This window comes from Macrobrachium rosenbergii, chromosome 20, assembly GCF_040412425.1.
Source record: "Macrobrachium rosenbergii isolate ZJJX-2024 chromosome 20, ASM4041242v1, whole genome shotgun sequence".
In the NCBI taxonomy this organism is placed as follows: Eukaryota; Metazoa; Arthropoda; class Malacostraca; order Decapoda; family Palaemonidae; genus Macrobrachium; species Macrobrachium rosenbergii.
This window is the reverse complement of record NC_089760.1, coordinates 34,142,959-34,168,300: the sequence shown is the minus strand read 5'-3', so window position 1 is coordinate 34,168,300 and position 25,342 is coordinate 34,142,959. Positions and strand designations below refer to the sequence as shown.

The following is a 25,342-nucleotide window of genomic DNA, read 5'->3' as shown; positions in this document are numbered from 1 at the left end:
TAAGTTCATAAACATTGTGGAATGGGATTCATTACTACAGTTATTATTCATGATACACTCACATTATAGTGGAAAAGACCAAAAGACCATATATTTGATTAAAAAAAAAAAAAGCAGATTTTGGATTAAAAGGAAATGCTGAGTAGTGTTTTACATGTTAACCATGACATGTGAACATTAAGTTTTTTTATTAACCCTTACGGGACGGACTAAATATATATTAAGCACACCCCCAGACTGGGCAAACTTTAAGGTTGGCCAATTTAAAAAAAAAAAAACTGATGGAAAGAGGAAGATATGCAAATGCACATGGTGTAAAAAAAATATTCAAAAAATTTTTCTGTACCTTGCATGGGAAGTTGAAAGTGAAAATTTACAACACTGTGTGGGGCCTCTTTTTTGAGACACTTGTAAAAATGTGCTGATTTTACCAAGATATTCATATTTTTTCTAATAATTTATTTTTTTTTATTTTGTAAAATTATAATTACAGCTCACACAATATCATAAATAAAAACTAAAATCAGTAACAAATTCTGAGTATATTTATTGTAAAATATTTATGAGATTTACTGAGATAGGGAGATACAGTACCGTTTTGTGAGCTATACATGTTTTTTCTAATATTTCTTTGCACTTTATTTTGCAAAATTACAATTATAGCTGAACTACTACCATAAGAGATAAGAATTAAAACCAACAGCAATCCCTGGTTATATTTATGAGCAGATAAATGAAAAGATATCCTGGAGTTGCAGAGAGGCAGTACATCCCCTATGAAATCTCAAGGCACACTGATCTGTCCCTTTCGCTTACTGAGCTACTACAGTTGCCATAAGTCATTTATGGCCCGTTGAAGTGACATGAACATTTTTCCTGCTAAATTCATCCAAACTGTATGGCGTACAATATTTATACTCGTATAAGAGTTAGCCCAGCATTTGCTCAAAACCTGTTATTGTTCCTCGTGATCATGCCCCGTCCAGTAAGGGTCAAACAAAAGACAAGGAAGTGAAGAAAAACTTCATAGCAGTAAACTCAGGAAATCTGTAAAGTTAACAAAATTATATTCTGAATTAAATTACTGAGATTGTAGTTTGCATACACTGAAATGGTGTTTGGAAGGTCTTTAGAAGAGTCATCTGTGCCAGTTTTTATAGTAATTGTGTTACTCTGATTTTACAGATGAATATATAGAAGTGTACATGAAAAATTAAAAGCTGTAACTGTATATACTGTGTGTGAATTTCTGAATAATAAAATTAAATAATGTTAATTTGGTTATGTAACTGGTCCAAATTATTCGCAGAGATTGGAAATGTTGAACAATAATGCTTTGGATGTAATTATTAATACTTTTGATTGTCAAATGCATTCGTATTGGATGCATACTGATAGATATATATACAGTATATTGCTACTGTTTGAGGTGGCATTATTCTAAATTCTTCATCATTGCTTCATTCAGTAATGAATTTTGCTGCAGTAAGGGTGCTGATACTCTTTGTGTTTTGTTGTTTTTATTTTGGTAGCATAAAAACTCATCAGATATTTTTTTTTTATTTCTGCAGTTTTGATAAAATATCTCTGCATATTTCATTTTAATGTTATATGGCAGTTAGGAGAATAGGGTTGTTTGACATTGTCAGAGGAGTATTTGTATTTTAAAATTTTTGTGAGGGAAGGACTAGTAAATCTGAAGTCATGTTACCCAATCATTTGCTGCTTTTTCATTTTGCTTTTCAGTTGTTTTTTCTCTCATTTCTGTTATGCTCAAGCTTTTTAAAAGTCAAAGGATCCTAGGCTTTTACATGAAGGTTCTATTTTACATATCTGTTTTCAGGAGGTTTGTAATACTTGTGTTAAACATTTATGATGCACTTTCTCAAGTGATGTTATGGGGAGGATGCAGTGTTTAATAACTCATTACCACCACGAACAGTAATGATAATTTAGTTCGGGAATATCACTGGTGTATAAATGGCCACAGGTTTTAGATTCATCAGGTAGTAATTTTCCAAATAGTGTTCGTTAACTTACAGTGATAAATGAAGGTAGGGAAAAGTGATGGGACGCAGTTGTTTTCCTGTACTAAGTTAGCAGGCTTTGAATAGCCAAAGATAGATATTGAGTCCACAGTAGAAGCTGTTTCTTTGTTACTGGTATTTGTTTCCAGAATGATTTTAAATGCCTACATAAGAAGGAAATATTGCAGCAGGAATCATTTCTGTAGGTTTGTTTTGTTAGAATCTTCATATGTGCAGCTGTGTTTGCTTGTCTGTTGTTCATGGAGATTTTGCAAGTTGAGGTAACTTTGCTATCATTTAAATGTCGTCATGTTTAACAGTTGGTCTTGATTTTTTATTGTGTTGTTCAATGACGTGTTTTCTTATTTTGTTGCTGCCTTCTTTTCAGACATATGTGACAAGTTCGTCGAGACCGGCAGAAAGAAATGCGTATGGAGTAAGTGAAGGTCCATCTAATTTAGAACCTCGTAAGTATTTTGTTTTGTTGAGTTTCTTGCAATTTGAATTAATTGGAAGTGAAATAGAACAACGAGAACTGCATATTTTGTCCTACAGGGATACAACTATTGTCATTTTATCAGGAGTAACCTTTTGCATGGGCTGAATGAGGTGCTCAATCTTGATAAGGTAGTTTATGGGTGGAGAAGGGGTAGAGAAGGATTTTCCTCATTCTCTCAATCTCACTGCTTTTTTCTATGGCAGCCAGACCCAGAAGACCCATCTACGCTCTTGCTTCCCTGTGTGCTTGCTGGATTTTGGATTTTGTATGAGTAGTTTCCTACCCTCGAGCCCTTACAACCATTCTGCCTTTTTTTGTACTTTGTGCCTTTATTTTGTATTTTTGTGTCCTTTAGGCCTGTTTTCTCTCAAATATGGAGAAGAAGCATAACCAGTGCCAATGCTGGGGTTTTAGGTTACATTTGGTCAGTTCTTGTCTTCCCCTATTGGTGGACCCATGTAAGTTTTGTTCGTACTGTAGGGGTAAGGATTGTTTGCACTCCTTACCCTATGATGAATTTGCTTCCTTGTCCTCTCCTGAATGGGAAAAGTATATTAAGAGGAGAAAGGAGGGACAGGAAGCTGTCTTTGGTTTCTTTTTGGGGGTAACATTCCCCTGGAGATGCTGTCAAACCCTTTCAGCTCCTTTTGCCCCTGATTGCCATACCTCTTCCTCTTACACCTGGATCTTCCCCTCCTAGAAGAGCTAGCTCACCCAAGTTTGATAAACCCATTAATCCTATCTTGCCTGAGGATGCGGAAGCAATACTAAAAGTCGTTGTCTTAATACCTGCTTAAAATTTGGCCTATGCTAGAAATTCCTGGTAGTCTGTTGCTAGTTGCCTTTTTCAGCTCCCAGGCAGAAAATAGGAAGGCCAAGTCTTCTGCAGATGTGTCAGGAGTTTCTGTGACTGCTTCTTCTATTACCAAGGATCCTCTGGTAGTAGAAGGTTTGCCAGTGGCCAACCCTCCAGCATTCTTTCTTATCATCACCTTCCTCATTATCATCGTTGTCTGCCAGCTTGTCTTCGTCCTCCTCCCTGTCCGTGGACTCTCCCTTGTGTAGGAGGAAGAAAAAAAAAAGGAAGAAATCCAAAGGCTCATATGAGAAGGCCAGGAGGACTTCTCCTGCTCACATGTCCTCATGCCTTCCAGTTGAAGGCCTAGTGCTTTGGACTGGCGACATCTCAGGTGTTTACCTGGATATTCACCTTGGTCTTGTTTTCAGGCCCATTTAAAGGCTATTTGTCTTTTATGATACCTGGACAATTGGTTTCCTGGCATCCTCTGGGGATTACCTTTTTTTGGGGCAGGAGATGATCTCTGCCCTAAAGAAAACTTTTTGCCTCGATCTAGGAATTGTGATCAACTGGCAGAAATCCACTCTCATCCCCAAACAGGAGATAAAGTATTTGGGCATGCACTTGGACTCAGTAGCAGTAAGAGCTTTCCCAGTGGGCTTTCATCTGAGTGATCTCAGGGAGAGAGCAGCACAGTTCCTGTCCCAACAAGAACAATCAGTTTGAATATGGCAGGTGGTCCTAAGTCAGTTGTCATTGTTGGAGAAGCTTGTGCCACATGGGTGAAGTCACCTTCAGTTGCTTCCACTGAAGCAACTCGAGTCTGCTCTCTGAGGTCCCCTTCTTAATCTCGAGTCTTCTCTCTGAGATCCCCTTCTTAACTTGTTTCTTAGAGTCGGAAAGTAATGGAGGACCTGTTGAGGAGGCTAGATGAGAGAAACCTTTTAAAGGGAATTCCACAAGGGTGATCAAGTGGGCCTCTGATTCCTTTCCAGAGAAGGAAACTGTCCTCTCTTCTTGCTCAAAAGCACAGGGCTTGTCTCTTGCCGTTTGTAAGAACTTCTCTGTGTTTGTACCTCATTTTACCGTGAGGGATCACCCATAAGTGCTTGGATACTTTCTCCTTTGAACCTGTGGTGGCTGCTCAGTAGTTGTTTAGTCGCCAGAGACTTGACTGAACACTTCACTTATCATGTGAGCACCTAAGCCTGGTGCATGTGTATTGGTGTGAATGATCTCTTTCTATCTTTTCCTCTACTGAAACCAGTGTTCAGGTTGAAGTACATACTGGAATTGAGTGAGGTGCAAGTGAGTGCACTGTAAGCACCTGTTCCAATGTAGTTTTAGAATGGTTTGCCCCTGTCCTTCCTCTTTAACAGGGAGGTGGGAGGATTTGGTTGAGCTTTTTTCTGAACCCATTACTTTGTTTCTACAAACCATTTGTCATAAAATAGCCTGAATTACATTTTAGGAGGGACATTGATCCATATTTTCTAGGAGGTAGACATATTAGCCAAAATCTTCAAAGATTATGTCTCATGTTAGTATCATGAATGATCAGTAAAAACACTGATGATGAACTGACAGCTCTTCTACCACAGTTAAAATGACCCATCTTCATTGCCTATATGAATGAATACATCTGTATTAAAAATTATGAATTGAAGAAAATACTTAAAACTGGTGAATTGCTCTAAGAAACTACTTGACTCTGCCAACTTTTACATATTGGAAGTTTTCAAGCTAAATAAAAATGAGTAAGAGTGACAGTCTTTCTTCATTCTGTGAAAGTGTGCTGTATGGAGGTTTTACCGCTAGTGGTATTTGTCCTTTATAGGTAAGGCCTTCGAGCTCTCCCTGCGCTGAGCAAGTGAACCTGTCACTAATTGGTGACAGCAGACAAGAAAAAGGTGGCAAATTTCACTGTGAAATAGTCCTGGCTAAAATTATGTGGTTCTTCATTTGAAATTATGAACAAATGACAATTCCTAATGAATATTTGTGGTGTTTGTAAAATTCCCAGACATCAGTGAGTCTCTCCAGTCTGCCTGTAAGAAGTAAACTGCTAAGGAGAGGAGAATGGTGGCAAGGAGAACAGTGCTTCTTCCACTTCATCAACTCCTGGATTTGCCCTGCTTTATGTGAGAGACAGTAAATTGCAATACAGTACTGTAAAACTTCCTCTTTGCTGGACAACGTCTGGCTTGAAGAGTGGGAATGTCCTGAACCTTTAGAAAAGTAAGAAGCAGAGTTCTTTGAGAAACTTCTTACTAGGTGAGAGACTCCAGGCCTGGCTGTGCCCAAAGACAGTGGGCAGTTAGGCAGACATTTGCATAATCATCCTCAAGCCCCTAGAGGCAATGCCACAGTCAACTTTGAAATCAGTGTTAAAAAGCAGCATCAGCCTACCCTTCTCTAGCAGGACTCGTTGACAGAATTTCCTTGAACTTCCTTCTCTTTAAGGGGCATATGCACCAAAGAGATGACAGCAGGCTGAGATAGCAGACAGGCAAAAAGCTATCACTGCACTGCAAAGAGATGAAAAGTCTTTCAGTGAAGGAAATAAAAAATTTGGCAAGCCTTAAAAATTTTATAATTTGGTTAAGTGAAAATGGAGAATCTGACTTATATTTTTGACATTCATATAAAAAAATTTTTATTGGGTAGTGCTACTCAACTGTTGTTACTTATAGGGATTGGATCATGTGGGCTAATTATCTGATGTTTATTATTCAAACGAGAGTGACCAGTTCTAGACAAGTCAAAATTACATGTGTATTGTTCCTTTTCACACGATTTCCATGTTTCAACATTTGGCTCAGTCTGTCTTAATTTGTTTAGTGTATGTTCATTATTCCACACAATCTGCCATTTTTTTATTATAATGAGTTGTAGAGATGTTATGTAATCACTTTTAGGAATATCTACGTGTAACAATGTCATAAAAGTTGCAGCTTTGAATTCTGTATCAGGTTCTTCATTTCCTTTAATGCACATGGGCAGGAATGCAGTATTTTTCTGCATTTTTACTATCTATGTATAATTTTGAAGGGATTCTATAGCACTTCTAGAGTTGCAAAAAATGACAGATATCTGCAGTGATATATCTTAATGCCTGTAATGGATGATTCTGTTTCATATAATTCTGCCATGAAAACAGAAGCATTGTTAGGGAAATTAATACAAAGGTTATCCCAAAAATAAACATATATCACAGAACTAGCAATGCAAGTATGGTAGTTAAATGCAGAAAAGCTCTTAGCATGTGAAAAAATTTTCAGGGATACATATTACAACAAAAAAGTGATTGCAGCAGGAAAAATAAAACCTAGTAAGGAAAACCAACACTATTGAAATCAGGCATAATTTTGCATATTACCAAGGGCACAATAATTGATAAATGAATTTAGAACAGAAATACATACAATTCATAAGTGATTACTGCAGAAATCAGTATCTACTTTTGATATATCACAAAAACACACTACAAACATGAAAAGGCAAATATACAGAAATTACCAGAATTTGTCAAAAAATTGTTGGAAGAAGCAGACATCACACTTAGTGAGGCTGTTACAAAATGCAGTAAAAATGAGAAAAAGATGTATATACACAATTGTTACAAAAAATTACAAGAAATAAAACAAAGTAAAACAAGAGTTTGTTTATCCTCTGCTTCACTAAAGGAACCTAAAAGGGAAAATTTCAAGTTCAATATTCCATCTCCCATAGATTAAGTAAAATTTTCTTTGGTTCTAAAAAAAGCAAATGGCACTGCCTCTTGACGTGTATATCCTTGGCATATTCAAACTTCTTTATTCTCTGAAACATTTAACCTGTCTTTTTTTATGAGTTATGTTTATTATCATATAAGTATCCATAACATATGATGCAACAACTGAAGATTAAAGTACAGCTAAATTTATTCATGGGAGAATCTGTAAGGCTTATTTTCTCTTACAGTATTTGTAAAATGCATTTCTCTTAAATTAAAGTTGTATTGGGAGTGAACAGTAATTAGAAAATACAATGTAGAAGAGATATTTAAAAAGAAAAGAATTTGACTAGCATTTGATGTTATGTGTAGACTTGAATACTTCATCTTATGCTGTTATAAATCTATTTGGAGGGTTTAATTATGTAAAAATAGCCTACTAGTAGTTTTTAGAAAGAACTTGTTAGTACAGTTATGATGCAGAATAACAGCCTACCTGATAATGTAAATTGTCTGTAGAGAATTATAAATAATAGTTCTTGTCTTGCTAGTCACTCTTGTGCATGCAATCTGCTTGCTAATCAGTTGAAATGTCAATAATCATGATAGTATAATTATTGTAGTCATGATTTACCTAATTTAATAAACTTTTTTCATTTGAAGGTATATGTTTTGATTATTATACTGGGTTTTTTTGTCTTATGGTAGATTCTAATTTAACAGAGCTTGAAGCTGCCCGTCCTCAAACTGTTGGTGAAGAAGAGTTACAGCTCCAGCTAGCATTAGCCATGAGTAAAGAAGAAGCAGAACAAGAAGAGCAAAAACAGCGATCAGATGATGTCAGACTGCAAATGGCAATTACTCAGAGTGAAGAAGACTTCAAGTAAGTTGTGTAATTTAACTTGGTAAAAGTTTGAGTTTTTACAAAATTTTGTTCAGATTAGAAGATTTTTTTACAAAATAATCATTTAACTAGAGATAGTGAAGTATTTTTGTTTATTTTTTGCAGCAGTTTTCTTAGTTTTATTGCATAACTAATGCTATAGTTTTAATGAATTTTTGAGTGATTGTGCCATTTAATAGCACCTAGTTTTGTTTTTAATGCTGCTTGGCTACAGCAAGTGGAGCATTTCCAGAAATATCACTGTGTTGCACAGTATAATTTCTTTGCTTTGAATTGCTTTGAAAAAGTCCATTTGCTGACAAAATTGAAGTTACATGTAGGTCGTAAGATGGGGTATGCTCATAAACTTGGCCAGCCTTTAATGATATTTTGCAGGGCACTTTGTCCTGTTGTTCCTTCTAGTCTGCAGGAGACTAAAGTTGAATTTATCTTATATTGTTGATTATTATTACAAAGGCTATGGATTTTTTACCTTCTTTGTAGAAAATATGGTAGTAATCAGTGTCAGGCTGTGTATTAGCCACTTCAGTAAATATTTTTTTTACTGCATTATGCATGTCTTTCTAATAGTTTAATATTGACATTGTTTGGATTGACTGTTTTCATATTGATATTTTGTATTTGTCTGATTATCTTAAATTGTAGGGGTTAATTTCTAATGAATGTAAAAAGATTGCATTCTTTTATTTATTGTCAACAGCTTTTTTTTTATTTTTTTTGCCTGGTTGTAATATCTTCAGGACTGAATTTGACATTCATGTGGATACATGATTTATCTACATATCCCAATCCCAGTGTCAGCTTGATCTTAAAGATATCGTCACAGTGTAAAGAAAAATCAGCCGACAATAAATGAAAATAAACAGACAGTCATGTTGAATTCCATAGAAGTTTACCCAAAGATAAAATCAAGATATACAGACAAATACAAAATTTCAAGAAAATAGTCTGTAGACAATCCAATTGACTTCAATAATTAGAATTTTATGGGAGAAAAAATATGCTCTTAATAGAATAGGTAAAAAGTTGAATATTCTTTGTAGCAATAGAAAGGACACAGAATAATTGTGTTTGGGATAGGTGAAAATATGGTTCTGGAAGGTGTATTGTTTGTAGTGTTGTTGTGATAACTCTGGGGATGGTGAAAGGAGACAAATGTTTAGTTCATGGGTTGTATGGTACAATTCAGTGTGACAGGATCAAAACTAGTAGCAGTGAGAGTATTTATTCTGGGATTGAAAAGACAGTGTTAAATAGGATGTGTTGGGGAGATTCTGAATCTTTGTCTGGCTGGGTTTGGGAAGCATGAAAGGGTGACTGTGTTAGGTGATTCATAGTCAAAGTATGCTGTAGTGAAAAGATAGGATTGGTAGAGTAGATGAGGATTTCCTGTAGTAAATGAGACTGGAAAGTGACATTTAGAATGTGTTTGGAAATGACTGGGTTGTTGGAAATATTAAATTAAAAAAATTTTTTTTAAATATTTTTCCAGTACAAACTCATCACTTTATATTACAAAGCCTTTTAGTGTGTTGCACAAAAAACCCAGACACCTCACTTTACTGAAGAATAAGATGCTATGCTTCTCCAGGTAGGTGTGTCTATGCACATATGGTTCCATAGATCCCAGGAGCTGTCTCCATCTTTATGTAATCTGAAGGCCCTTCACAAAGTAAGAAACAGATAAAACTTCTTTTGTAATAAAGTGGTACATTGGAAGTCAGTGTGTGGCAGGTTGCAGAAGGGCAACTGAGTGCAAGAGAATTGGTAGGATTATGCCTGTTTGATATCCTAGCAGAGCAGGGATGGCTGCAAGGCTAGAAGAATGAACTCAGTATTGCTGAGAATTAAGAATGTTTGCAAGAGCATGTTTGGGTGCTAGAGCATGGCTGGCCACAGGGAATGGCTGAAGCAAATGAACAGCTGTGGCCAGGTGAGTGCTAGAAGTGAAGGAGGAGACTTAGGGTAATGTCAGATATCTGCATTATGGACCTGGTTGAGGTTCCTCCTTTCTGGGCTGAGAAGGAAAGAAGGATGGCAAGGGTATCTCAAGCATGCAGTTACCACAGGCTCTCCATCTGTTTTCATATGGTAGAGAAAAGAAAGTCCATTAGTTTGACTAAAGACCCTGTGGTTTCAGTAGAACTGAAAGCCTCTGTTGTGACAATAGTCATGAGGCAAACTTCAGGCAGCAAAATGGCCTTCCTTGAAATGGGGTAGTCCTAAACTACTGCAGGTTCAATCCCCTGCAGTGAGAGGCTTGTTGCAAACTGTGCAGCAGTGTAGTGATGACTTTGAACCTAAGAAATTGCTGTCATCATCTGATTCAAGCCTAGAATGTTTCTTGTTGTGCTCTCTGCTGAGATGAATAATTCCATTGATTAGTTCTGACAAACTGTACAAGTCAACTCTGGAGAACAAACATGACTCCTGCTAGCCATGTGTGAATTAAGATTTCTTTCAAAACTCAACACTAAGTTGCGACTGAGCAGGATAAAAAAAAATTACACCTATCCTGCGACTGAGCAGGATCAAGAAAAATTACACCTATAAACCGAAAAGCATGCAAAAAACTAAATAAACTAAAAATTTCTGGAAAACACTATAATAAAAAAAATAAACAAATTAGCAGCCATTAATTGCTGCTCACCTAAAATATGTAAGGTGAAGTACTGAATATCATGAAATATAGAAAATGCAACAAGAATATTAGTTACAAATAGAAAAAATCAGAATAATCATAGTACACAGAACCCCTAAAACATAATTAAAAAGGCAGAAAAAAAGGATAGCATAGAAATAATGTTCATAAACTGTATACACCAGGAAAAAATATCGGGTGTTAGGACTTAGGAAGAGGACTTATTTTTAACACCATCACTAACACTTAACAAGAAACACTAATTCCCAATAACTTCAACCCTTTCAAGATTTTTGGATATTCAAAACTTACATGTGATAAAAGACTGTTTTGGCTTAACAATAAATGAGTTTATAAATGATTAACATGATTGCCTACAACAAAAATTGTTTTCATGATAGAATGCTGGGATTTGGTGTTGTTTTGAAGCCAAATAATTATATTGGTATCTATGCCTTAAGAAGTAACACCTGTTAAACTTCAGTTGCCATCTCAGGATTGTTTACTTTCAAGTACTTTTTATGTTTTTAACTAAAAAGTCTTATTCTTACTTGGATTTCTAGACCAAGAGCTATTAAAAAATTTATTCATCTCAAATTGTAGTGGGCCTCCCTTACTATTAATAGAGAATTGTACATTATTATTTTTGCACCATGAAAACGTACAGTAGATTTCCTAATTGCTTGAGTCAGTTATACTTACAAATAAAGACTCGAGAAAACAGGCAGGATTTTTATTTTATATTTTGTATTAGTGTATTGATAATTCTATTTCAACAGCCCCTACTTTCATGGGAGATATATTTAAACCATCCTGAACACTTTTGAAATATCATCCCAATACAGTGCTGCCTGACCTCAAAATCCCCAACACTTTTGAAATATCATCACAATACTTCCTGACCTCAAAATATTTATGGTTATTTGTTATAGTGTAGCCACTTCTCATCTTCAGAGGAGTTATGTACCTTTATGGTCCCACTGCAGACTCCATAAGACAGATCAGTTAATATTTAGTATTCTTTCATAGATGGTCTAGGTTGGAATACAGCCATTGTTTATATGGTGATGGAATATAAAGGAACTCAAGGTAGGAAGGCTCTTTACTTTGCCTAGTGACTACCTGCAAAATAATTATTAACCATTCTTGCTCACATATGGTACAGATAGATCAAGCTATTTATTCCAATTACTTTTAAATCTTTCTGAAAGTAAGCACACTTCTTCAGCTCCAAGAGTATTTTCATTGTGCAATGCAATGCTTTATTGCCAAAATGTTGAAACTGTCTACTGAGGAAAGCTAAGTACGTTCTTTTAAGTTTCATACAGAAAAGTGTTTCCTTATAAGAGAAAGAGCCCCAGGGGCACCAACTGTTTTATCACAAGAGAAGGAGCTTCCAGAAGAGGGTCCAGGCTCTCCCATGCAACAGCACAACTTTAGGGAGGACCCTAACAGGGATTCCCTCCTCCCCTTGGTATTCCTGCTTCTCCTGTGGTTTTTTATTCCTCCACTCAAGTTTCCCTCTCTGCTGTGTGGCAGAGATCTAGCTGCCCCTGGCCCAACCTGTTTAACTGGATGTTCCTCATAAGGAGATTCCTGTTGATGTCTGTGCAAAGCTTAGCAAGGATATCCATAAGGAGATCTTTTGAATTACCGTATCAAGAAATCCCCATTATGCATAGTGCTGCTATATTCAGAACACTGAAGATTTCCATCTGGAATTCAGGGCAGCCTTGGATGCCAAATTGGACATTGTTAGAAGACATTTTCATCCCGTAGGAGAGAGGATAAAAAGTCACGAAGGCCAGCTACTTGGAACTTAGTACTCTTACTGAGAAGAAAGGTCTTTTGAGCAGGGTATCAGAAAGCCCAAGGGCAAGAGGAAAGTGAGTCAGTCTTGCTCTTCTACTTACTCCATATTCAAATTTCCTCTCTTTCCCAAGTATAATTAAAAAAATCTTATCTGAAAAGCCATATTCAAATTTCCTCTCTTTCCCAAGTATAATTAAAAAAATCTTATCTGAAAAGTCTTGTTTTATTACCCTTATATATTTACACAGCATTTTCATGTCTCACTTAAAAATACCCAGACCATCTCATCCCACGTATGAAGAACATACGATACATTACACTACGCTGCTTACTAGTTCAAAGACGCAACAAGTAAAAAAATGACTTAAGCCAAATAAGACCTTTACAAGAATAACCTAGACAACCCTATAAACCCTTAAGAGCAACCCCATGTCACTAATACACATACACTGTACAATAACTCATTCGTATATACACTGTACAATAACTCATTCGATAATTAAACATTTTTCTGTCAGATCTTCCTGGGAGCCAAGATCTGACCTTGAGATCTAGGTCAGATCTTGGCTCCCAGGGAAGATCTGCCAGAAAAAATGTTTAATTATCAATGAGTTATTGTACAGTGTATATACGAATGAGTTATTGTACAGTGTATGTGTATTAGTGACATGGGGTTGCTCTTAAGGGTTTATAGGGTTGTCTAGGTTATTCTTGTAAAGGTCTTATTTGGCTTAAGTCATTTTTTTTTACTTGTTTGCCTTTGAACTAGTAAGCAGCGTAGTGTAATGTATCGTATGTTCTTCATATGTGGGATGAGATGGTCTGGGTATTTTTAAGTGAGACATGAAAATGCTGTGTAAATATATAAGGGTAATAAAACAAGACTTTTCAGATAAGATTTTTTAATTATACTTGGGAAAAAGGAAATTTGAATACTTTTCAGATAAGATTTTTTTAATTATACTTGGGAAAGAGAGGAAATTTGAATATGGCTTTTCAGATAAGATTTTTTAATTATACTTGGGAAAGAGAGGAAATTTGAATATGGAGTAAGTAGAAGAGCAAGTTGGTAAATTTGATGTTTCTGTTAAAGGAGGAGCTGGAGGTGTGTATTATCATTATTTGGTTGAAGGAAAATTGAAGATGTAAATTGAGAGGAAAGGATGAAAATGTGTCTGTGAATGTAATCTAGTCAAAATATATTGGAAAGTCAAATGGATGAATTATGTTCTAGGGTTGAAAATTTAAGAGGGAGGGGAAAGATTAGATAAGCACTAATACAGTTCGTAAAAGAATTTGGAGTAATTTATAATTAAAAAGAAACAATGTTTATGTTGTATTTATATTGTATGGTCCTTGTATACAGTACTTTTCACTTCTTGTAAACATAAGTAGGTATAAGTACGTATACATACTGTTAGAATCAATTCACTTTGCAGACATATATCTGAATTTGAGTGATGAGTAATTCAGTACTTTAAATTGAATGACAATTACAAAATACCAGTTAGGATAGGCTATTAGATGCTCTGTATGGAATTGTGCTAGACTATAAGCCATAAGAGTTACCCCTGGGGTACCTTATCATGTAAGTCTTTGTTGCTTAGTGGATTTTGTTACTTAGAAGAAGGGGCAGACCCCTGAGATGTCTGTAAAGTTGAGGTAACATTGTAGTTAAGAAGGAAGGAAAACAAAGCAAGTAATAAAAGTAGAGGGGAGAAGATGAGTGAGACCTTCAAATAGAGTAAGAGGCTGTTCTGCCCGGCAGTAAATGTAGAGAGAAAGGTAATAAATAAAAAATGCAAATGAAGTGAGTGCAGCCATGCAGTAAATTGTGTAGTGTATTAGGAAGATTGGTATAGTGTGGAAGATAGAAGATAGGCTGAGCAGAATGATGTATGAGTGGAAAGGATTGGTGTAAGTTTGAGAATAACAATGAGGGGAAAGGATTGGTGTAAGTTTGAGAATAACATTCTGGGTGAGTATTGAGGATGCAAGGAGTGTTATTATAGTGTTAAAGATGAGAAAGACACCTTGATTGGTTTACAAGTGAGATGATGATGATCGTAGATGATAGTGTGATGAAGTGGCTGACCAGATTCTGCAATGTAGGACCGGATGAAGGGAAGGTTCCAAAGGAATGATGAGAGGAATAATTGTTCCATTGTAGCAAGGAAAAGGTGACAGAGGCATCTGTAGGAACCATAGGGTATAATGTTACCTTGTATACTAGGAAATCTTTTGTCAGAATTTTGATTGAGAAAGTAAGACAGTCGACAGAAGGACTGATAGAGGAAGAACAGTGTGGCTATAGACTGGAAGAGGTGTATGAAGCAAGCTCTAAAGTAAAGAAAAAGCTGTATGTTGCATATATGGGCCTAGGAAAAGCGTATGATACACAGTTGAGGCAGTGGCAGGTGTTGAAGATGTACTGTATGTTAGATAATTTATCGAGAGTGTTAGAACAAGCAGGTGGTGTAATAGTGTGAGACAAGGGTTGTGTCTTCACGTACAAAGACAAAAGTGCCAAAATTTTTAATAATTGCAGAAATATAACATTGTCAAACCCCTAAAACCAAAGTTAGTCAATTTTGTTGTAGGCATTAATAAAACATGCAGTTAAGTAAAAAACACATAAGAATAAGGTACAGAATTGTAAATTTAAAAGAATCATACTATTGATTGGTTTGGTGCTAAAAAGGCATCTATGCCAAAGTGTCAAAGTAAAATGATTACCCCAAATGGAAACAAGTCACTGAACTAGCCATTGCAGCAGATTCTTCACCTTAACCCTTATCATATTGATACCATGGGGTCTGTACAGAGGTCTGTTCACAGAGGGGACAGATGTCTTCCATAGACTGAAGGATGCATACTTTTATGTTTGCATTAACCAACTTTCCAGGAAGTATGATGTCTGAAGTTCTGGGTTGAATTGATAAGGATATGAAAAATGACAGATTTGAGAAAGATATTTTCACACAGTTTTGAGACATCATGTCTTCTCTTCAGTGTGGAAAATACTGTTATAGGTTGCTCAAAGTTATATAATAAGAAACTAGTGTACATAAAATGTACATAGACAAAAGTACCAAAGTTTGAAATAATTGTCAGAGATATAACAACATTACTAAAAACACTAAAACCAAAGTTAGTCAATTATGCCATGGTCAGTAATAAAACAACCACATAAGTACAAAATACTTAGAATAATATACAAAATTGAAAAGTGAAATGACATACTGTTGATTTCCATGTGCTGAAGAGATTTTTGTGTCAGATGATTACCTCAGATCTAGGATATTCATTGACCTCAGCCAGTTGAGTGCATTCTTTGCCTGATCCCCTTCTGTATTGAGACCATGGAATCTGTATGCAGTTATGCTCACAGAGGGATCTCATTTTTTCTATAGACTTGAGGGTCACACACTTTGTAATTCTGTTAACCTGTTTTCCAGGAAGGATGATGTAAGACTAAGTGTTGAATTGTTGTGGATATGAAAGGCCGCAACTTTGATAAAGCATTTAGTTTCATAAACAGTTTTGAGAATCGTGTCTCTTCTTCAGTGTGGAAAAATACTGATATGGTCATATAATGCAAATGATAGCATTGATAAAAGTCCTGAGACTGAAGTTAGTCAATTTTACCATAATAATAAATAACCACTAAAGTATAAAATACTTAAGAATACAGTAATATAAAGAATCGAAAACTGAAAATTATCACACTATTTATTGGTTGGTGCAGAAAAAGGTATTTATGTCAGATGGCCATCTGAAAAGTACTTTAATTTTTCAAACTGTAACTTGTCAGCAAGTCATTTTAAAGTTACAGAGCCCTAAGGACTGCAGTTATTAACTCACTGCCTGTAAATGCAGTTGCATGGTTTCATCTCAGAATCTTATTTATTGTTTTTTTAATGCCTTGGTTCACGCAACTGGATGCTTTTCCCACTTGAAGGCCATTTTATAAATAATAGGTTTGTATGAAAACTGTTTGTAAAAAGTTTTTAAAAGACTGCTGTGAAGTGTTTGTAATTTTGTTATTTTTTATTGCTAGAACATTAGTTTCTTTTCTTCAGTGAAAGCTGAGCTAATGTTCTCATAGATGGAAACCAGTACCATGAGAGGCCAAGTCTCCAACTCCCTTCGTGGTCAGAAAATTCCCTCTTGCATAATAAAAAAGGGGGGGAACCTTCTTTAGTTTTGTTGGTTTAAATGAAATCAGAGCCAGTTTTCTTCAAGACTGTAGCCAGTGACATCACGTAATAAACCTTTTAACACTCCCAGAAAAAATACCCTCTCTTTTCTAAAGACATTGTGCAAAGTGATAATTTTCTGTGGATGATGCTTTAAACTAATTTTTCCAATCAGAACTAAAAGCTGAAACTCAAGACCAGTACAATGAGTGCCTTTTTTTGAGGACTGCTGCTCTGATCCCGGGGTCATGTTATAAAATAAAAAACCTGTCATTGTAATAATGATAACTTTTATAGATAAAAGCCTGCAGTCATAAATAAATAGAAGTATTAATAATTTGAATGAAAATCAACAAACTTATACCGATAAAATATTATTATTAATAACAGTAAAGTTCTAGTACTCTCTCAACCCACCAGTGCTCTACCCAAACCCCCCTCAAGAACACTACTACTATCCGAACAACATGAAAGTCCCACGTTCAAAGTATGTGTATGAGTGTAAATCACTTACCTTAATACATATTTACAGTCTTGACTGTGATGATGCCATTTTGCATTTGCAAAATCTAGCCAAAAATGGTGAGATGGGGAATCCTTTAGGATTTCTTTACCATTAGCATAAAAGTTGTTGGCCCTACATAGGATTACCAAGCACTTTGAAATGCTAAAACAGGCAAATTGAGACCAAATAAAGATATAAGGTTTGCTTTATCCAGTGAACTATGAATCTCAAAACTAGAAAGCCTTACCCTTGCAGTAGTCATTAATTTCAACCTGAGAGTATTTTGAATTTATTAAAGTGGTGCCACTGAAAATTTTCCACCTCAGTTGTCCATATGGTTTAAACAGACTTCTAAAGCTTAATGAAAATGTTAAGAATCCTGCATAACAATTTCTGATTTTTTTTTGTCTAAAGAACCTTTTAATTGTATTTATGTCTCCTGTACATTATTTTTTTATGTTTCTTTGCTTAAAGTACGTATGTTTATATGTTTAAAGTAAGCATCAAGTAATCAAAGAATTGGACATGCATGGACACTTTTATAATAATAATGTAAATCTTATGTACCAGTTTAGCATTTTTACTTAATTTACTCACTTGTTTTATCATTCTTACACATTGTATTGCCAAACACACTTTTGAACATATGAGTGTAAAGTTTTCAATTTATATAAGTGCAATGTGTTATTAGGGCATTCAAGGGTTTATTGCTTAATAAGATGTGTTTTTTGATAAACATATTTAGTTAATCTGTGGAGTGTTGGGGGATGTTATATATTTATGCAAACCATTTGATGAAAACGTAGGAGTTACTCCATTTACAAAAGTAAGTCATGATTTTCTCATGTAATTCCAAGGCTTTTTCATCGTAGCAGATTTTTGTTGTCATTTTCCTGCAAATTAATGACATAGCGTGTGACAAACAAAGATATTCAACAAAGAGCAATTATTCTGATTACATGCTTATATTGAACTTTGCTCACATTTGTAGGCACCCACCACAGTTAATGATTCACTTGCCTTAGGAAATTGACACTTGCACAGTTTAACACTCTACAAGCCTGGATATTTCTCTCCGCATGAATGTGTTGGCAAGAGAATTCACAATTTTTTAACTTATTTTTACTATTTAAAGTTCATATGTATGATAGTTCATTAGAAGACTGTTTCCATAGGCAGAAGAGAGCTTGCCTCCTGTGAAGGTGAAAATTTAAGGTGTACAGTTGACCCTCTAGTGTTTTTTTTTTTTTTAAATTAGCCACTTTGGTTATTTGCAGTTTCATCATCAGTGATTGAGTGAAAATCTGATATTTTAGGAAATGTTCCAGCAGTCTGTGTAAATCCTCAGATGACAGACAGCTCATGCTGGTTGTAATTATAAAGGGAAGGGTAAAAGCTTAGGAGGCTGTAACTTCATAAAATATGTACATATTAGTGTATTTTATCATTAAGACATACATAGAACTTTTATAAATAGTTGACTTTTTAAGCAAGTTACAAACCCAAACTTTAGACAACAAAGGTAAAGATGTAGAGTCTTGAGTGTACAAAACATATTTTATTATGTACAGTACTGTTATACGACTGATTTTTTGTTTACTACTGTAAATTATTTACGTACATTTATTCTAAAATTAAGCCTATCGAATATATTTTGTATAAGTTACAAAAGAATTTTTATCTGAAAATTGAATACTGTAGATACCATATACAGTAGATAACTATATTATATTGCTGTAATTTCTTTGGAATAATATTAGAGTAAATGTAATTTTTTAGTAGTAAACAATGAAATGGATGTTGGAAAAAATCTTGTGCATTTGTACAAAACTCTGCTTGGGCACGGGTCTGTATTGATTATCAGTTCCTAAATTTTGATCTTCTTGAAGATGTATCACAACAGTATTGTTGTGTAGTGGTATGTTATATGAAATTTACTCAGTCATTACATCCACATGTAGAGACCTTCATGACTGCATTGAAAACACACCCATATCTACACAGATTTATGTAGTTTTACTACAGAATGTTTGCCTAGTTTTCAGTCTTACCTTTCTCTCTCTCCAGGTCTTATTTCTTTCTGATATTGTATTTTACCTGTATTGAATTTCATGGATAAAATAGTTTTATTTCCATAATGTACCCTGAATCTATTCATGATAATTTAAACAATAACAAAATAGGACAAGGCAAGCATTTGTATAAACAATAACAAAATAAGACAAGACAAGCATTTGTATAAACAATAACAAAATGGGACAAGACAAGTATTTGTAACTTTGTGTACTGATCAGATATGAAGGCCCAGGAACTTTTATAAAGGCAGTACCTCTGGCATGAAACTACAGCAAACTAAATTGTTTTTACCTTTGCTTGAGGGTACAAGTATGAATTTTTTAAATTCTAGTTGTAGCAAAGTACAGTGTAACATAATTAGAAAGTTAAACTGGTCGAGGAAATCTTGAATGCATTTCCCCAGCACATGTACTCTTCACATCTTTCTGAGTTTTTATGAAATGAAAGAAAAGGAATAATAAAGTATAAACAGGGATCATGATAGACTACAATTTACTGTATAGAAAAAAAGGGTGCATTGTTTGCTGTGCCCTTATTAGAAATTTTACTGTTTAACATTTCTTGATGACACAATCTCTTGGGAAGACTTTTTATTCCCTGTGGCTCTGGGGTTCCGCACACCTTCATCCTCCTGCTTGCTGACTCGTCACTTTTCAGGTCAGTATCTTGTAGGCCTTCACTCTTTAGACAATGCTGGTTTCCCTTGTCAGTGAGCTGCCACGCTAAGTCTTGACCATTGGCACCCTCGCCTATCGACTGATTTTGGATATTCCATGCTGGGTCTGGACCATCACCACTCCTGCTTTTCGTTTATTCCTGAACCCCTGAGGGGGTATTGTTGGACTCATCTTGCATTTTTGCAGCACTGATGGGAATTCAAAGAAAATACCTTGGGGAGACCTATAGACCCAGTGACACGGCATTTCATTTTTTAAGGTTCTGTTTGTGGTCTTCAGTAATTGTCATATCAATAAAATAGTGCACAGTAAAACAAACTGGAAATATATGCAGCACCTAGTGCATAAAAAAGTTGGAGGCATCCTGCACAGTTGAAGGCTATTCTATGATGAGTGGGTTTGTATAAAAATGTTTTATTGTAAAAGACATTTTGGAGAGTAAGAAATCAAATATGTATATTTTATTTATTAATTTGACCATAGAGCCCTAGTTTTTGTAAAACTATCTAAGTAATTTTTAATATGGGAAAATAGTGCTCAATTTTAGACAATAAAGCTAGAAATATTTGTGGCACCTTGGTGCATAAAATAGCTGGAGGCCTGTATGTATAACACTCTTATTTAATATATTTTATGAAAATTTTACTTCTTATATTTTTGAGTTTTGAGATGATGTGTTGTACAAGTATCATTTAGACTTTCAAATTTTAATAGACATAGATGCCACATTTGACAAAGGATTAAGGCTGCCCCTAATTCTCATAATGAAATATGAATATTGAGCATCTAAATGATAATGGGATGTACAATAATTAATATTCCTGTAGGAATTACTTTGTTATTATAATTCATCAGTTTAACAAGACTGTTAAGCTTAAAGCAAAGGGCTCATATGTCTGGCATGTTGACAGTTTTAGAGGTTCTTTACAGTATTCTGTTTATTTCCCACGTGTGTTGCGATGTCTTTTATGAGATTCATATCCTCTCCCTAGTTGTCCATCTAAAAGCTTTTCCTACTCCAGTTACTGCCTCTCTTTAGATTGAACCTTTCAGGCCAGCCTTGCAGGTCTAGATATTTAAGTCTGGTCTGGTTTACTAATCTGCAGAAATGATGATGTCTTTACAATAAAATAAATTGCCAAAAAAAAGAAATTTTTAAAATATTTAAAAATTAACCCCCAAAAATATGAAAATGTATATGAAATTTTCTTCTTGATATTACTTGCTGTTGTAGCAGTTCATTTGTATGCTCAGTGTGTGATATTTTCCATGTTATGCATATTTTACCTCTAACAGTATTTAATATTTACTTCAGCTGTCCTGCTTATTAATTACTATTGATTTTTAATCTTGAATTATTTTAGTCCTGAGGACATGCTTCAATAACTGTGTAGTTTTGTGGTTAGCCTTATATTGTATTGTCATGAATTATGCATGTCAGACTAAAAACAATTTGTGTATAATGAGGCACGTGACTATCCTCCTTTTCTTTTCTAGGGATGGGTCGAAATCGTAAGTTTTTTCTGAGTTTTTTGTTACCCTTTTTTTAGGGGCCAAGGAGCTGGTGGGGTAGTTGTAGATTTTAATTGGTTTGTGGCTAAAGACAGTACAGTATGTCTTGGTACAGATAAGCAAGCTCCTCCCAGGGAACCTTTTTGAATAAAGGTATCCTTGCGCAAGATGCTTCTGTCAGTGTTATTAAAACAAGAGCCATACTTTATTGCTGTGTGGTGATTTAAGTAATAGTGCAGGAGCCTTACAGTACTGGACAGTAGGTATATTATTTTTTTGTTTTGTTTATTTAGTGACATCTTTTAAATGAGAGACTTGCTTGAAAAGTATCAGCTCCCAGAATTTAACCACATATGACATGGATTTGTCAGAGAGTAACAGATCGATAAAGTTGAAACTTTGGTATTAGTTCTAAGTCCTATATTTAAGAAGTGTGGCATATTTTATGTCTGTATGTCTGTTATTTTCACTCATATATATATATATATATCTATTGCTTTTAGCTTTACTAATGGATATAGATGTTACCTTTTAGACCCATGGTTATGCTAATGGTAGTAAGAATGATTTACCATTTGTGGTTTTGTGAAAACTTCACATTTTTTTTTTTTTTTTTTTTTTTTTTTGTAAAAAGTAAAGTTGGAATAACATTTACAGTTGGAATGAGGAATTCTAAAATTCCCAAGTTAGAATGCCTTACATGTACTTACAGTAAATAATTTATATATTATTTTCTTACAAAATGTAAGAAGTATGCATGTTTTATAGTCTAGGTCAAGCATATTTCTTTGCTGTTGTTCAGACTCATTAGAAGTAAACAAGGGAACAACAGTGTTGCTTTTTATTTATCTCCCTTAGGTCTGCTGTCTGATCTCTTGTCTGAGGTAACCTGTTTTTAGGCAGTATTTTATCTCACTAAGTATATGTACAAAATCTTGATTGAGTACTCATTTTGTTTCGAGTTGCATACCCTATATGTTATTTTATTTCCGTAGAGTTTATTCCATTAGTGCAAGCTGGGAAGAGAGTTTTAAAAAGTATGAGTAGTAATGGGTGTACTACTAGAATGAGTGGCTTATACAGGTTTAGCTTTAATAATTTTAATTATGGTATAATATATACACTTGCACAAAACAGAAGAACTAGAGTCAAAATGATAGTGTTACACATCACTCACATTACTGTGGCGGTCAGCCTGTTCTTAATTAGTTCTCCACCATCTGTGAAAGCCAAAATACTTGTCTTGAACATATTAAGTGTATCATTTTTTATAATTCGGTTTTAATATGCATCTTGATGGTTTTCTTATTTCCTTGGTTTTATAGGGTAGTTTGCATCACTGATTAAAAAGGGAATGACCTTGAATCAGATGTGCTATTGAGATTTGCATGGGGTGTCTTCAGCCAGTATGTAGGATTTGATACTGATTTAAATCCTTTCAGTCACTTTTATTTATATTCAGGTTGTTAGCCACCTTATTGTCTTTTAAATCTGGATTTTATTTGTATTCTGAGTATCTTTTCATTCTGGATTTTGAACATCTTTCCATTTTGGGGAAGGTTAACCTTTTGATGTTCATGTGTATAGTTAGGCTTCAGTCTTGCGATGTAAACCTTGTTTTGTGTAGAATATAGTAAAAACTTATTAACCTCATTTTTTTTCTTGGTGTCTTAGAAGTTTCAAAGATAATGTTCTTACAAGATTCAGTTTTAGGTTTCTGTAAAAGAAAACTAGAGATGGCTTTTTCTGTCTGCCCTCAGATCTTAAATCTAGAGAGGCTAGAGGGCTGCAAATTCTTATGTTGATCATCCACCCTGCAAAAATCAAGCATACCAAATTTCAGCCATCTAGCCTCAGTAGTTTCTATTTTATTTAAGGTTAAAGTTAGTCATAATTTTGCATCTGGCACCGCAACTACACAGGCCACCATGGCTGGCCAAGAGTTTCATACAGCTATATACACCGTACAGAAAACTCAATTGCACTGAAGAAACTTCGGCACATTTTTTACTTGTTTTCTTTTTCTTTGGCTGCAACATGTCCTGAGAGAGTTGGTTTCTTTCATTATCATCTGGATAGCTATTTAGTTGATTTTATATTTTCAGTCTTAATTTGAATTGGGAATGTATTTGCTCCCATAATGTGGCATGGCAGTAGTTCTTCATATGGTTATCATAATGCGAAGTGACAATTGTACAACTCGAGGGCCTCTTCCATACCTCACAGGTGTATTTTTTTTTTTTTTTTGTACATGTATGAGAAAGTTGGATATTTTAACACCCGTCTGTGATCTTAGGTTATCCTTATTCTTAACTTTTAGGCATTCAGTTTGCCTGCACTGTCATTTTGAATGTATTTTTTTTATTTTCCTTTATTGCTATTGGTGTCCTTAAGTTATTGCAAGGAAGTAAAATTTTTTAACATTGTTTGCTTTGTAAATGTTATTCCTGTGTACTTTTTACAAGAAAACAGTATAACTGGAGAATTATCAAAACTACATTTGTTGAAATGTATTTTTACTGCATTGGAACCATTTTAGTAAGAAAAATTTATGCTAGTTTTTAATGTTATTTTAGTCTACTGTCTTGAAATTACATCATGTTATCATTGGTGTTTGTATTAATAATTTCAAAAGCAAATATGTTGTTAACTGGGGTCATTCAGTGAATAGTCATGTGAAAATGTGTGAAACTGGTGCAGTGTGTAAGGAGGTTGTTACTGCAGTGAGCATCCTTAGTTGTATGTATGAAAAGGGTCATATTTACTTAGTACTGTATTCCTACTTAATTCAGTGGGATTTCGTGTATGAGTTTTGCCAGTTTGTTTATATTATTTTTACAAAGACTTGATAGCAAGATTTGTTACCAGAATATGTACCAAAATGTTTTGGTTCCTTTTAGTTTTATAGGCCTGTGCTTGTTTTGAATTGTTAGTAGTGCATGACTTGAAAGCCAATTTGCTTGTATATGGTTTGTTTGGAAGGATAATTTTGAGATGTCTGTTTTGGGGATTCCTTTGCAGCTTTCACCAGAGACCTAATAAGAGATGCTTAACAAGTAACCTTTTAAAGGGAACTTCACAGGCATCAGAAACTGGTGTTAAAGGAAGTAGGAGTTAGCATGCGCAATTTACTTACATTATTTTTAATTCTGTGACAGCAAATTATTTATAGTACAGGGCATATTCAGGTCTGGAAGGAAATTAAGAACATGGATTACACTGGAAGCAATTTTTAAGTAATTTTGTTAGCAACATTAAAAATTTCACAGTTGTCCTTTTTAGATGAAGGTATATGGCATGAGTGTCTAGTTCTTTTAACTTGGCAATTCTGAGGAGTTTGAGTTTTGTTTTATAAGTTTTATTTTATTATTTGATGTGGTAACTGTTACTGTACTTAATTTAAAGTTTAGTGACACTCTGTTGATGGGTCCAGAAATTAAAAAGCAAAGCAGTATAGGAAAATATAGGTTGAATATCAGAAAGTAGCTTATAACTTGCATGATGTAGTTTATAATTAACTGTATTTTTAATGCACCTGATCTCTGATCAGGATGTTTGCATGGTCATCTGGATTGCTGGTAAGCTTTTAAATTAGGTGTCTCTGGGTTGTTGGATAAATTTATGATTTATATTATGGTAGTCAGTGTAGATTTTGAATTTTTGAAATGGCATTAAAAACAAATTGTGTTTTTAAATTTAGTATAAAGAGTGAAACATAACAGATGTAATTGTAGTTTACAGTTCATTTTAGTCATATTTAGGTTTCATATTTGATAAAGAAAAGATGATCCATACTGTACGTAACATAGTGCCTACAGCACCGAATCTTATGAGAGTTAAGAACTGTAAACTTAGTGGTATGGTTGAATTATTAAAAAAATAATGATAATATAAGGATCACTAGGCTACAAAAGGTTTCCAGTTCATGAATCTTTATTTTCTGTCATACGAGAATAGTCAGGACTGTCTATTGGAG

General features: G+C 34.6%; 1 protein-coding gene across 23 annotated transcripts in view; it reads left to right on the top strand.

Moving 5' to 3' along the window:
• Positions 1–25,342, top strand: part of LOC136849237 (epsin-1-like) — a 150,992-nt gene that overhangs the window by 62,226 nt on the left and 63,424 nt on the right. For 14 of the 23 annotated variants that reach the window (XM_067122472.1, XM_067122477.1, XM_067122471.1 and 11 more), the window contains 3 exons: positions 2,416–2,494; positions 7,764–7,923; positions 21,352–21,366. In XM_067122472.1, the coding sequence (XP_066978573.1) occupies positions 2,416–2,494; positions 7,764–7,923; positions 21,352–21,366 (254 nt within the window). The remainder of the gene's footprint in view (positions 1–2,415; positions 2,495–7,763; positions 7,924–21,351; positions 21,367–25,342) is intronic. The other 9 variants (XM_067122485.1, XM_067122489.1, XM_067122488.1 and 6 more) reach the window with 1 other exon arrangement.